General features: G+C 50.7%; 1 protein-coding gene across 1 annotated transcript; it reads right to left on the reverse strand.

Annotated features, from left to right (window-relative positions):
- Positions 1-8,368: 8,368 nt before the first annotated feature.
- Positions 8,369-10,216, reverse strand: LOC107506027 (tryptase beta-2). The gene is made up of 6 exons (XM_016136478.2): positions 10,023-10,216; positions 9,772-9,832; positions 9,459-9,630; positions 9,084-9,349; positions 8,762-8,925; positions 8,369-8,688 (listed from the first exon to the last, which is right to left on the reverse strand). The coding sequence occupies exons 1-6, from the start codon at positions 10,086-10,088 to the stop codon at positions 8,524-8,526; spliced, it is 894 nt and encodes a 297-aa protein (XP_015991964.2). The 5' UTR covers positions 10,089-10,216; the 3' UTR covers positions 8,369-8,523.
- Between the last annotated feature and the right edge of the window lie 4,165 nt (positions 10,217-14,381).

The following is a 14,381-nucleotide window of genomic DNA, read 5'->3' on the forward strand; positions in this document are numbered from 1 at the left end:
CTGTCAGCTCCAGGACTGGTGCTGGTACAGGCAGTAATTGTGAACTTCAGCAGGGCTATGCTGAGCCTGGACTCCTGGGGTACACCCCTTGGGGTACACCCCAAGGTCTCTGCCTACCAGCCCTGGATCCTGTGCTTCTGCTGGGGTATTTCTGCAGGAGCTGATGCCTCCCCAGGCCTCCATGTGACATTCTTGTATTATTTCTCCCAAGTTGCCTGTTTCTGTGCAACCCCTCTCTCCTATCCTGCTGTCCCTGCCTCTCCCTCCCACCTACCCCACCAGGCTGTGCTTCCTGTTCCAATCCCAGCCCTCTCTGGCAAGTAGAGAGCCGGAGCCCATGTCCTGGCTTTAGGGGAAGGAATGTGGGAGGATGGCCAGTTTGACTTGCACCTGTTTAAGGCAAAGTGCTGGGGCCGGGATGGAAGTACAAGTTGGGGGATCCTAGAAAGTCAGCCCCTACCTGTAAAGAGTAAATGCTTTAACCCGCTCCTCCCGCCTGTTCATTTGAACCCTCAGGGAGGGGCTACAGGACCCACAGTTGTCCCAGCAGACACCCCGCGGGGTGCGCTGCATGCTGGGGGTCTGCAGGGAGAGGAAGGGTGTGGGTTGTGGGGATTGTGTATGTAGGGAGGGGGCAGGTGTGGCCAGGGCTGCTCTCAAAGCAGAAGCTTAACACTCCCCCTAGGCAGGGTCAGCTATGTAATTTGCAGGGTCCCTTGTCTAAAAGGCAGGAAACAACTTTTTCCCGTTATTTTAGAATTTCTCTCTCCTGGCTCCCCAGGGCATGGAACACCCCCCACCTCCCACCCCTGGCCTGGGGTCCAGCCCCAATCGGAGCCCAGAGCACAGCCAGGCAAGTGGGAAGCAGGCCTTCCTTACCCGGGACCTCCCTCAGACACAAGGATTATGCTTTTCAAGACTTAGCACAGGAGCCCTCCTGAGCAGGGGGAGGGAGGGGGCCTGTTCACACCGTGTGACGCTGGCCCTGCTCCAGGCCACTCACGGCTCAGACCCTGGCGCCCCCAGGCATAGCTCATCCTAAACTCCCAACACCAACCTCACCCGCAGCCGCAGCCGTGTGGCGCATGGCCCCTGATGCTCACAAAGCCACTAGCGCCCCCTTCCTATGCCTCTCCCCCTCTCTCGCATGGCTCACGTCAGCGGTCCTGCCTGACTCCTCCACCAGCGCCAGGGGCTGGTGCAGGATTCCAAGTTCAGCTGGCAACCTGGGTGCTGAGCTGGGCAATCTGCTAGGGTGCGCTGGGAACCATCCAAGGAGCCCAGGCTAGCGCTCGCCGACCACTCCTGATTGGTCGCAGGCGGTCGCGGGCCTCCGCGTCTGTGCGTCCACTCCTTCCCATTAGCGGCCCGGAAAGGAGGGCAGCTCGGATTGACTGCAGGCCGCGATGACAACATGGGGCCGCTTTTCCTGTGAGCTGGGGTCTCCGCCCAGGGGCCCTCGGCTCTCTGAGTCCCCAGGCCTTCAGCTGGAATCCTCTGATTCCACAGGCCAGGGTGCAAAGGATGGGGGTGTGTGGGCTCCATGTGTCTGGGCTCACAGCTCAGGTGGCCCAAGGGTCGGGTTTTGAGGGTTGGTGCTGGGGCTCTCACCACCTCTGTACTTATTTCCTATGCTTCTGCCAGGCACAGACTAGGAAGAGGGCCCAAGGGGACCTTCCTAAATCTTGGGGGGTGGGCACTAGGGGCCCCAGGTTCCTGAGTCTAGACAAGGCCGAAAGGGGCTTCAGGTGGGGACTTGCGGCTCTGGAGTTGACCGTTGGAACCTCCAGGCTCCGCTCATCTCCTGTCTGTGTTTCATCTTCCCTCTACTGCCCCGCGACCTTTGCAGGGGGTACACCTGGCTCCAGTGGCCTATTTCGGCATGGGCAGGCCTCTCTCCCCTCCCTGGATTCTTACAGGGTCTTTTATTTTTATTTTTATTTTTTTATGTTTTTCTTCTTAAAGAAGTCCCTCTAACATTTCCTGTAATACTGGCTTGGTGGTGATAAATTGCTTTAGCTTATTTTTGTCCGGGAAGCTCTTTATCTGTCCTTCAACTCTACATGATAGCTTTGCTGGATAAAGTATTCTTGGGTGTAGATCCTGGATCTCCATCCTGTCGAATATTTTTTGCCAAGCCCTTCTGTCCTGCATAGTTTCTTTTGAGAAATTGGCTGCCAGTCTTATGGGTGTTCCTTTATAAGTAACTATCTGCTTTTCTCCTGCTGCTTTTAATAATCTTTCTTTGTATATAAGCTGTGGCATTTTAATTATGATGTATCTTAGTGTGGGCCTCTTTTGGATCCCTGATTTTTGGGATTCTCTGAGCTTCCTGGGATTTTATGTCCATTTCCTTTACCAGGTTAGGAAAGTTTTCCATCATTATTTCTTAAAACAGCTGTTCAACATCTTGTTTTCCTTCAAGTACACCAATCAGATGGATATTTTGACCCTTAATAGTGTCCCATATGCTCCTTAAATTATTTTCATAGTCTTAGCTTCTTTTTCCTTGCCATTCCTTTCCCATCCTCTGGATAGAGCATTTGATCCTTTTCTTTATTCGCTTTGTTTATTCCTTTGTTTATTCCATTTAATATACTTCTCATCTCAGATAATGTGTTCTTCATTTCAGACTGGTTCCCTTTTATAATTTCCATTTCCATTTTTATGTTTTTTATCTCTTTGTTGAAGTTCTCACTGAATTTATCTACACTTTCCAAAAGTTCATTGAGCATCTTTATAACTAGTGTTTTGAACTCTGCATCTGTTAGATTACTTGACTCCATTATATCTGGATCTCTGTTCTGTTCTCTCATATGGTTTCTGCTTCTTTGTCTTCCCATTTTGGCTGCCTTTCTGCATATGTTTCTATGTACTAAGCAAAGCTCCTAAGTCTCCTGGTCTTATTTGTATGGATTTGTGAAGTAGGTGTCCAGTGGCACAGTCCTGAGGGGTTTCGCTGCAGGCCAAATTTAGCTCAAGCCTCTGCCTCTCCAGGGCCACCTGTTTAGATTCAGCAAGCAATCCACAGATGCTGAGCTAGCTTATAGCTGCCTCAAAGGGCCACACCAGAAACTGAGGCCAGCTGCCTCCAGTGTGAGTATAGGCGCTACTCAGCAAGGAGCACCTGACTTGCTGAGGCTATACCTAGATGTGTCTTGGGTGGGGCTGTGAGTTGGGGGAGGCAGGGTTTCAGGGACTCCTCTGGGTGAAGAGACCTCTGTTATCCAGTCTGATGACGTCAGGGCTATGGCGGTGCTGTGTCGGCACACTGGGAAGTGGGAAAGCTCAACAGGGAACAATGGATAGCTTTGGTGCTTCTGTATAGAGTAAGTCTCACCTAGGCCCTCACTCCGACAATGTCTCTCTGTAAGTCCCTGGTGCCCCTTGCACATAGCCGAATAGGCACTGGTGCTCAGAGTGAGCAGTTCCGTCACCGCAAAAATCCACTCACAGACGCAGCACCTTTAAGAGGCGTCTGCTGGGCCGCTGCCACAGCCTCCTTCTCACTCAGCTGCTTCGGACTGGGTAGCCCTTGTCCTCGCCCCATCTTACCTTCTGCCATTGCAAGGTGCTTTCTTGGATTTTTCCCTAATTGTATGGCTTGTTCATCTATATCCCAGGCGATTTTTCCTTACTGCTCACTCCTTTTCCATTACAACTTTGATTTGGTCACCAGAGGGATGAACAGAGCCTCTATCATCTATGCCATTTTTTCCCCTCCAATATGTACAAGTTTTTGTACAGTCACGTGGTTTCCTCTCTCTTGGGTATCCTATTTCGAATTACAGTACAGTAGTCCCCACCATCCATAGTTTCAGTTACTCATAGTCAGCTGCTGTCCAAAAAATATAGTAAAGAATGTCTGTTAGTCTCATATTCACTTACATAGTTCTTTCCAAATGTAGCTATCTGTTTGCTAAAATCATAGCACAATCATGGGATCTCTAGGATCTTTATTGAAGACCCTCTGGGACCCCATACCCCCTGACCCCAAACCTAAAAATTGTAGTGGAGAGGCAAGGATACACATGGTTGAACAGCCAGCCTAACCTTGGGCATCCCATGTGCAAACATTTGCTGATTAGCTGTGAGAATGAGGGTGCTCTGAAGGTAGTTCTTGGGTCAGAAGCTTGTGGATCCTGAGCACCTCCATCCCTTTGCTCCCGCTGTCTACTGTGTGGCTTCAGAAAGGTACCTTCCCCCCTGGTCCCCAATCTTCCTGTTAATGCAAGGATGGCAGGCTAGATGCTCTAACTTAGCTCCTGGGGATCTAGCCTGAACCCCCAGCTCCTCCTCCCTGTGTTCTTAGTGCAACTCAAATCCCTACAATTCATTCAGTCCAAGAGGGGAGCCTGCATGAGAGAAGGTGAGGGAGGAGGAGTAGGAGAGGGAGGTGCTTACACACTTGCATTCATGCACCTAATATAAACAGATCTGGCCAGGAGATGAGACACCTGGATTCCCCCATGTTACCACTTCCCCAAACAGAGGAGATGGGGGGCAAAGCCAGCCCCAGGCCTTCCCCTTTGCCCAGAGTTTGTCTCTGACCCTGCACCCTTTGGGATCTGGGGTCTCCTTATCCAGCCTGTGGAACCAGGCTCCCATTGAGACACTGCTACTGCTGTCACTCAGGTCACCTGTCATCATTAGGGTGCAGGCATAGGCACTGCAAGTGAGTGTCTCCCATCTTCTTGGCCACACCCTTCTTGGGAGCAAATTGCTGTTATGAGCTGGGCAAGGGCTGGAAGGAAGGGGAGATGAGGATGGCTGGTGGGGGTGGCCTGGGAGAAGTCCAGGAGCAAGCCAGAGGGAGTAGTGAGGATGGCTTAAGCACCCTGAAGGATTTCTTCTGGGTGGGGCCAAGGTTGTAGAGGGCCAGTCTAAGACTGAAAGTCTAGAAATTAAGAAGAAGAAAGGGACATCCACCAGTGTGAGGACTGCTCACTGCTCCAGACCCTTTGTACGCGGGCACACTCATCCACCACACTCCAAAGAAGCAGCGCTTTCATAGGTGAGATTCACTGAGAGGTTCAGGAAGATTTGCTCTCTGGCCTAGGATCATATAGTGGGAAATACAACCACAGGCTTTGGGAATATTCATTGGCTGAAGGTATGTGCTCAAAGCTTGACCACAGTAAATTAACCATTTTTCTGGGAGAAGAAGTGGTTGGTATTCAGAGAGCATAAGACAAATATCTTTAGAAAATGACTTCTATAATTTAAATTTTTAAAAAAATTAGCTTTATTGTGATATAACATGAATATGCACGTAATTAAATATCGCCAATTTTAATCCCACAATCCGTGTTGGAAAAATGCATACAGTAACATAACCACTTCCACAGTCAAATTATACAACATTGCGCCATCCCTTAGCAATCAATCTCGACCCACACCCCAGCTGGGGAGAGGACAGGGCAGACCCAGGAGTGAGGAAGGGAGGATAGAGGAGGAGCTGAAGGCTAAACTCCACTGGCAGGCCCTACCTGCCCCATCTTCACACCCTGAAGGGAAGGCTTGTGATCACCATTTGCCCCCCATGTGGACCCTACGGCCCAGGTAGTGAGAGGCTGGCTCAGGGGTGTACAGTCAGACCAGGACAGGGAACTCCTGACCCCAGGTATCCTAACTGCAAACCTGAGGCTTCTCCTCACCCAGGCAGGATGATGGTTAGTGCTCTCCCCTTCAGGAAGCCCTCCCTAGTTCCTGTGGGCACACTGGCCCCTCCCCTGTCCTCTGGAAGCCTGGTCTTAGGGGTCCCTCAGGAGGATCTCAGCTCAAAGGCCAGACTGAACCTGGCAGAGACAGCTCAGGCATGTGACTGGACTCACCAACCAACCTCCCCAGAGTCCCTGTCCCACACCCATCTCAGGGTCCTGTGGTCTTTACAACAAATCAGATGGGCACAGCATCAGCTTTTCAACTTGAGGCAGCCCTTCCTAACTGTCCTCTATTTGACCTTTGATTACTGAGCTGATTATAGCCCTATAGGAGGGGCTGGGACATTCCTGTCCCCACCCACCCAAATCGCAGGCTGGGTGGGAGGGTCCCTTTCGGTCAGCAATTCCCTCTTAGATGTGGGGAACTGAGACAGGAGGAGTTTGCCTGGTGACCCACCAGGACCCAGCTTCTCGGCACACAACTTATCTCACCAGCGCCTGGCCCAGAGCCTCGACTCAAAAGTGTGTGCGCCATGTTTGACCCGGTGATAAACAGGGGTGACACTTGCGCCATCTTTGTGTGTGGAGCCTACGCTGAACCTGTGACAACCACACAGGGAAGGGGACCTGCCCTCATTAAACCGGCTCGAGGAAGCGAAGTTGGAGCTCAGGCCACCCCTTCCAGGCTCCAAAGGGTCTGATGTCACCCATTATGGGGGCACGGTTGGGAGGAACCCAGGTCCTTCTGGATCCCCGAGGGCCTTCTCCAGGAACCCACTGGAGATTTCAGGACCCTCACATGTCCTGGCTCAGTTCACCCGCAGCATTGCGACCCCACTTTCGACATACGTGGCTCCCTGCAGGATCCTTGACACCCTCAGGATTCCGGGCCTGGTCTCTGAGTGGGAAACTCCGAACACCATCCACGTGGTCCCTACAACGACTCTGACATGGCCTCATTTCTGTCTCCATTTAACAGGAGAGCAAACCAAGGGACAGGGAGGGATGTCCTGCCCTGGAGTGCCCCCCTATCCTGGCCCTGATGGGAGTCTCCTGCAGTTCAGTGAACATGAGCCATGTGGGCCTGCATGGCAGCCTCCATGGGAGGGCCCCAGTAGGCACAGAGGGAGTGCGGCCCCTTCCCCCCTAAGCCACGCTGGACAAGCAGAAGGCCAGTTTGACCCTCCCTGATAAGCCAACGCTCACTTTTATCTGTCACCTGCCACATGGCTGAGCTGGCTGAGTTCCTCAGGATTCAGGGCCAGATAAGGAGAAACTGGGGGTATGGAGCTTCCTCCCTGCCGCCCCCAGTGGGGGTCTCATCCCCAGTCACCGCCCATCCATCTTTCCTTGCCCCATCTCCAACCAAGGGCTTCTTGTCCCTCAGTGTCCCCCAGCATGATCCGCGTGTAGCTGGTCTAAACGTGCTTGTGTAAGGTTAGCAACCCGGAGAGGGCACGCGGGAGGAAGGAGGCACAGGTCCAGTCCATCCGTCTTTCACGTTCGAGGATGGGCATGCGTTACAGCTGCAATGGAATAACTAAAGATGAAGGGACAATGAGGAGGGCGAGCGCCTCTCCCACCACCGTTTCCACAGCAGTGAGGGCGCAGGGTGAGTGCGGGCGGAGCCCCTTCCCGCTCAGATCCGCAGAGTCTACACCTCGGGGAGCAGAGCTGCTGGCATATGGGAATCTGTGCCCAAGAGACAGGTGCACTGCAAGGCGGCCTGCTGCAGGACACGCCCACCCAGCGCGCTGACGTCTGCAGTGCCGGGGAAACGTGTCCAATGACGGGAGGGCCGCGTCCTTGGACTTGGGGCCTGGGGGCACCGTCCCCGGTATTGCAGGTGGACGGCTGTCCCCTCTCCTGCCAAGGGCGAAGCCTCCAACTGTGAAAGGGGCTCCCAGAATCAAAAACGATAAAAATGCACATTAAACCGTAATGAGGAGCCACACTCGCCAGAATGGCAGATTAGAGGGAGCGACATGGTGCCGTCCCCGTTGCTGGGAGGGGACACATTTGACATCTAGGAAATGGAGGATGCCTCAGCCCCCTTACTGGCACGTGACGCAGTCATTCGGGGTGTGCGCGCAGGAGTGGCCTGGCCACCTGGTCCTAAGACCCCAACTGGAAACACCCCGCGTGCCTGTAGCAGCCTGGACATCAGGCTCCCCTGGGAGCTGACATGGCAGTGAGAAACAGTGGCCTCACTACATTCAGCGCCAGGACAAAATCGGCGCGGTGGTCAGTGAATCATGAGGCTCAAGCGTTACAACTGGTCAGTCACAAAAATGTGAAAATGAGGCAGACGACACTACTCCCACGTGCACGTGGACCGTGTGGCCTGAGAGAGCAGGGGGACGGTGTTGTGGAGGGAGGAGCGAGGGGACCGCGTGGCTGGAGGGACACAGGGCGTGGGGCACGAGGCTGCATATCGTGACCCCATTGCTGGGGACCTGGTCACCCTTAAAATCATCTCTTAAATGGTCCGTGTTGCTTTCTACATCCCAAATACACGTGACCTCTCAACAAACAGACACAGCCCCAGGCACCAGGGGCTGGGGAGGGGGCCATCCCTACAGTAACACCCAGTTGCCAGGCCCAGGGCCCCACAGGGACAGCGGCTGGCCCAGACTCCCCTGGACTCCCTTCCCCCCTCAGTGATGCCCACGATCAGAATCATGGCCACAACGTGTCTTCTCCATGCTCTTTAATGAGGATCAGTGCCCGCTCTGAGAAGGGAGGGCTCAGGGCAGGAGACAGAAGGTGGGGAAGGTTGACGCCTGGGCAGGAAGCAGTGGTGTGAGGCCTGGAAGGGGCTGACTTCTCCAAGCCCCAGGTGGCAGCCCCAGGGACAGGCTCAGGGCTCCTCGGGAACGTACCGATGGATCCAGTCCAGGTAGTAGGTGACACGGGTGTAGATGCCGGGCCTGTTGGGTAGGGCACAGCCATCGCCCCAGCTGACCACACCTGCCTGCAGCCAGGTGCCATTGACCTTGCAGACCAAGGGCCCTCCGGAGTCACCCTGGGGAGGAGACAGGTCAGTAGCCGTTCTTGAGGCCAGTACATGTGGGGCTTTGGGGAGGACACAGGCTCACCTGGCAAGAATCCTTCTTCGTGTTCCCGGCACACATCATGTCATCACGAACAATCCGGACATTGTCCTCCGTGTACAAGCCAGTGTGATATTTTGAGTCACATATGCTGTTTTCTACAATAGGGACTTTCACCTGCTTCAGGGGGAACGGAGGTGGGAGGGATTCTGGGGGTGAGACAAGAGCATGCAACATCAGGGTGCTGGTTATTGGTAGCCTGAGTTGGCCCATGAGGACCTTGTCCCCCAAATGGAATCCCAGAGCTGAGTCCTGGGGGTGACCGGTCCCTGCTCCCCCAAGCCCTCCAGCTTTCCCTGATGTTTACCTCCATTGTCTATGTCACCCCAGCCTGTCACCCAGCATGGAGTCCCTGGGGGGAAGGTCTCCGAGGTAGGGGGCAGAGTGACCGGCTGGACTTGGCAGGAGATGTTCACAGGGTCCTCGAGCTCCAGCAGGGCAATGTCAAACCCCGCCTGGATGGCATAGTACTCAGGATGCACAATGATCCGGCTGACGGGCAGTAGGTTGTCACGGTAATACAGGTGCTGTTCCCGCAGCTGCACCCTGATGTCTGTGGGATTTTTGAAGTCCCTGGAGAAAGGGGGTACCCACTCAGGGGGTGGAGCAGCCTCCTGGACACCAAGGAATATGGGTGGAACCCCAGGTCTGCCCTCACCCACCAGGCCCCATGGTCACTCACGGTCCAACGCAGTGTGCCGCGGTCAGCACCCACTGGGGGTGGATGAGGGAGCCCCCGCAGAAGTGCTTCCAGTATTGACCATTCAATCTCAGGCTCACTTGCCAGGGCCACTTGCTGCCAGGGGCCTCCTTCCCTCCCACGATGTTCACTCGCTCCAGGTCCTGACGTGGGGCTGGGGCAGGAAGCACCCTCAGGATAAGACACAGCCCCGTCCCACTCAACCCTGGGCTTCTGTGAGCCCACCCACTCATCGTGGTGCTTTTGGGGTACAGAAGAAGGGGCAGGGCCAGGACCAGCCAGGGTTAGAACTCACCAGGGGCCATGCGGACCAGGCTCAGCAGGAGAGGCAACACCAGCACCAGCAAATTCAGCATCTGGAAAGAGAGAGGCTGGGGGCTGGGCCAGGCCAGAGTCTACAGCGTGTGGGGTGCAGATGGAGTCGGGGAGCCCAGGATCAGGGATCAGTCCAGGCCTGGGGTCCGAGGTCTTGCTTCTCCAGATCTGAGATCAGTGGCTCACTGCACGGTGACACCCAGATGCTGGGGTCCGGCGTGGGGTGCTTACCTTGGCTGGTGCCTGCTGCTGTTGCCGCAGTCTGCTCTCCCCTCCCCATTTATCCTTCCAGGCCATCAGGGGGTCAGAGGTGGGGGGGCACTCTGTCCTCCAATCCAGAGTGGAGGAATTGGATGATTCAGACCCAGGGCCCAGATGTGCCTTCCGGAGATGGCAAACCTGATTCCTCGAGTGGTCTGACCATGTCCATCTCCGGGCATTATCCGAGCACTTCTGCTGATTATAATGGAACCTTTTTATCTCGGTATCTGAGTGCAATCAGCAGAGGGACAAGGGAAATGGAAGCGACAGTGAGATAACAAGTAGCCAGTGCCAGCTTTCCTTGGACACTGCCCCCACCAGGCCCTACCACCTCTGACCCTTGACCTCTATAGCCAAGGCTGACCACTTTCCCTGCCTGTCTGTCCACCCCATCTCCTCACTCTCTTCTGGGCCTGCTGGTCACTGGGACCTACAGCTCACCTCCCTATTCATGGCCCTCCTGAACTGCCATCCAAATCAATATCAAAAATGAGGTCAAGGACATGGTCAGGAACAAGAACCATCTAATAGAAGCAGGTAGAAGGATTCTTGGAGCCCACAAAGTGCTGGGAATATTTCATGTTCCTCCTAGCCAACTTTTATTGGAGTTGGCTGCTTTCTTATCAGTGAGTTTTAAGAATTCTTTGTGTATTTGGATAATAGTTCTTCATCATTGTGTGTGTTTTGCAAATAATTTCTCACACCTTTCATTCTCTTAACAGTGTCTCTCAAGAGTAGAAATTTATAATTTTTATGAAGTCAGACTAACAAATTTTCTTTCACAGATCATGCCTTTGGTATTCAATCTAAAAATTATAATCAAACCCAAGGTCATCTAGGTTTTCTCCTATGTTATCTTCTAGAAATTTATAGTTTTGCATTTAAAATTAGGTTTATGATCCATTTTGATTTAATTTTTTTTATGAAAGGTCTATGTCAAGATTCATATTTTGCATGTGAGTATCCAGTTGTTGAACACTATTTGTTGAAAAGACAATCTTTTCTACATAGAATTGCCTTTGCCTCTTGTCAAAGGTCAGTTGATTATTTGCATGGGTCAACCTGTGGACTCTCTATTCTAGTCCATTGACCTATATTTTCTTTCATCAATATATCATTGGTTTATAGTAAGTCTTAAAATTGGGTAGTATCAGTCCTCCAATTTTGTTCTTTTTCTTCAATATCACATTGGTTATTATGTGCTTTTTGCCTTTTCACATAAACTTTAGAATCAGTTTGTTGACACCCACAAAATAACTTGCTGGGGCTTCGATTGGGGCTGTTATGAATCTGATCAAGTTGGGTAGATACTATATCTTAATAATATCATCTTCCTTCTCATGAACATGGATATCTCTCCATTTATTTAGATCCTTGATTTCTTTCAGCAGAGTTATGTACATAGACTTGTACCTATTTTGTTAGATTATTTTTTAGTACTTCATTTGGAGGATGCTAATGTAAGTAGTGTTGTTTTTAACTTCAAATTCCAATTCTTCATTGCTGGTATATAGCAATATATATGTAACAATTGACTTTTAACATTAACTTTATATCCTGAAACCTTGCTACAGTACCATATTAGTCCCAGGAATTTGTTTGTTTGTTCTTGTCTGTTCTGTGATTTGTACTTTATTCCCTTTTAAAATTTTTCATTCTCTTTTTATTGCTGAGAAGTATTCCACTATAATGAGGATAGTCTCCTGCTTTGTTCTAGAAGCTTCATAGTGTCAATACCCACATTTCACACAAATCCATCATGAATTAATTTTTGTGTATAATGTAAATAGGAGCCAAGTTTCACTTCTCCCCATATACTTACCTTATTGGTTTTGTACCATTTATTAGAAAGGCCACAGGTTACCCTTTCAATTTCTGTGACATTATTGTCATAAATCAAGTGATTCTGTAATTTTTGAATGTATATCTAGACTCTGTTCCATTCCTTTGATCTCTATGTACAGCTTGCCCCCATAATGCATTGTCTTAATTATTATTATTCTATAGTAAGTCTTAAAATTGGAAAAGATAAGTTCTCCATCATTCTTCTTTTTCCTCTAGACTTTTTTGGCTATTCCAAGTCCTTTTCCTTTTCGTTTTAACTTTAGAATCAAAATGTCAATTTCTGCAAAAAAGTAAGACTGCTGGGATTTGGATCGCATGATCTATAAATCAATATAGGGAGAAATGATATCTTTACAGTCCCTGTCTCTTTCAGAAATGTTTCGTAGTTTTTGGTGTAGAGACCTTGCACACCTTTCATTAAATTCATGTCTCATGTTTGATTTTTTTAATTCTTCAGCCAACAGTGTTATGTTTATTTTCCAATCATTGCTAGATATTTAGAAGTACAATATTTTTTGCGTATTGATTTTGTATCTCACGGCCTTGCTGAATTTACATACTCTTTTGTTGGTAGACTACTTAGGCTTTTCTATGTGCATAATCACACCCATGAATAAAGTGGGCTTATTTCTGCCTGAGCCTAGCTTCCTCTAGAGTCCCACAATTCCCTGGGTCTCCACCAAAGGGAGCCCTGGTACTCCCCTTAGCACCTTCTGGGAGGAGCTGGGCAGTATGGGGAAGGGAGGGGGATGCCTCCTCCACCTACTCCTTACCTGACCACTGGGTCAGGGTCACGGAGCCTGGGTCTGTCTGGGACCACAGGCCTGGGGCTGTGACCCTTTGAGTGTCAAGGTAGGCCCTACGAGGGTGGGCATGGGGTGAGAACAGGGTGGACTGGGAGTGCTGGGTTAGCAGACTCCTGAGTGTGACCATGGCAAGTGACCGTAACAACCCCCAACCTCAGATCCCCCACCAGAAAACACTGAGCTGGGCCAGGGTCAGGGCTGCTGCAACGATTCTTCCTTCAGGCCCAGCATGTATCCTGTGCCCTGGGTGCCCTTTCAGGAGGAGAGAGGAGGTCATGAATCAAGGGGCAGAGGGAGGGAAAGTGGACCCAGGCTCTGTGCAGAGGCAGCAACAAAGTTGCAGTCCCATCCCAGCCTACCATACCAGCTTGCAGCCAAAACCTGTGCACCTGGCAGACAAGAAGCCCTCTTGAGTCATCCTGGGTTCAGAGTGGAGTGAGTACCAAGATGCCAGGGAGTTAGGGAGACCCCATCCTCCACCTTGCCCCTCTGGGCTCATCTGGCAGGCATCCCCAGACCCCTGGGTCAGGGTAGTCCTGACTGCAGGTCTCTGTGTGCACGATGGTGGACTTCCACCTCCTGCAGGATGTATGGAGGCTGCAGAGACTCTAGGGGGACAGGCTGCAGAAGAAGTGAGGGCAGCAGCCCTTTATTGTAGGAGTTCCCCAGAAATAAACCCTCTCATGGTGACCTTACACATGTGGATCATATGCTGAGACTTTGGTGATTTAATATAAAGCTGCAATAATCAAGAGAGTGTGGTATTAGTATAGAATAATGTATAGATTAATGAAACAATAGTCCAGAAAGAGACCCACATAAATGACCAATTATTTTTAAGAGAGAAACTTTCTTAAGTTTCTGGAACAATTGTGTAATATGCATAGGAAAAAACATAAGCCTTGATACTCGCCTCATAATACACACAAAAAACCAGTTCAGAATGGATCATAAATTTAAATGTAGATGTTGAAACTATAAAAGATCTAGGAGAAACCACAGCAGAAAATCTTCACAACCTGAAGGAATGCAGAGGGGACTAAGAAAAGAAAAATATGATAAATAGGACTTTATCAAAATTTAAAACTTATACCGAGTGACACTATTAAGATAACAAAAGTACAGTCTACTGACTGGAAGAAAAATATTTGCAATACATGTATCTCATAAAGGGCTTGCATCCAAATTAAGGAAGGAGGAAAGGAAAGGATGGATGGAGGGAGGGAGGGATAAAAAGAAAAGAAATTCATAACTCGCAAGAAGACACTCAACCTAATTAAAAAGTGGACGACAGATTTGTGCTGACAGTTCATCAGAGAAGTTGTATGAATGACCAGGAAGCTCATGACAAGATATTCATCCTGCTTATTCATCAGGAAACTGCAGACTAGAAGGGCCACTGAAATGGCTACAATGTTTCAGGCTCTGCCCACTCTTCTTCCTCTCTCTGCCTTTCCTTCTGAACCAAGCAGCCCAAAGCCTAGAGTAGGTGAGATCTGGTAGGTGTCTGGTAGGTGCCTGGTTGGGAGTGGTGCTGGGGGCTGTGCTGGCCCAAGCTGGGGTTAGAGTCCACTGGTGGGGAATTGGCCAAATAAGTCAATGAATTAAGAATGAGAACCAGGTCTTACGTGCCCTAGAGGGCAGGCCAATATGGAGAGGAAGAAACTGGAATAATCTC

Source organism: Rousettus aegyptiacus, unplaced genomic scaffold (assembly GCF_014176215.1).
Source record: "Rousettus aegyptiacus isolate mRouAeg1 unplaced genomic scaffold, mRouAeg1.p scaffold_m13_p_8, whole genome shotgun sequence".
NCBI lineage: Eukaryota > Metazoa > Chordata > Mammalia > Chiroptera > Pteropodidae > Rousettus > Rousettus aegyptiacus.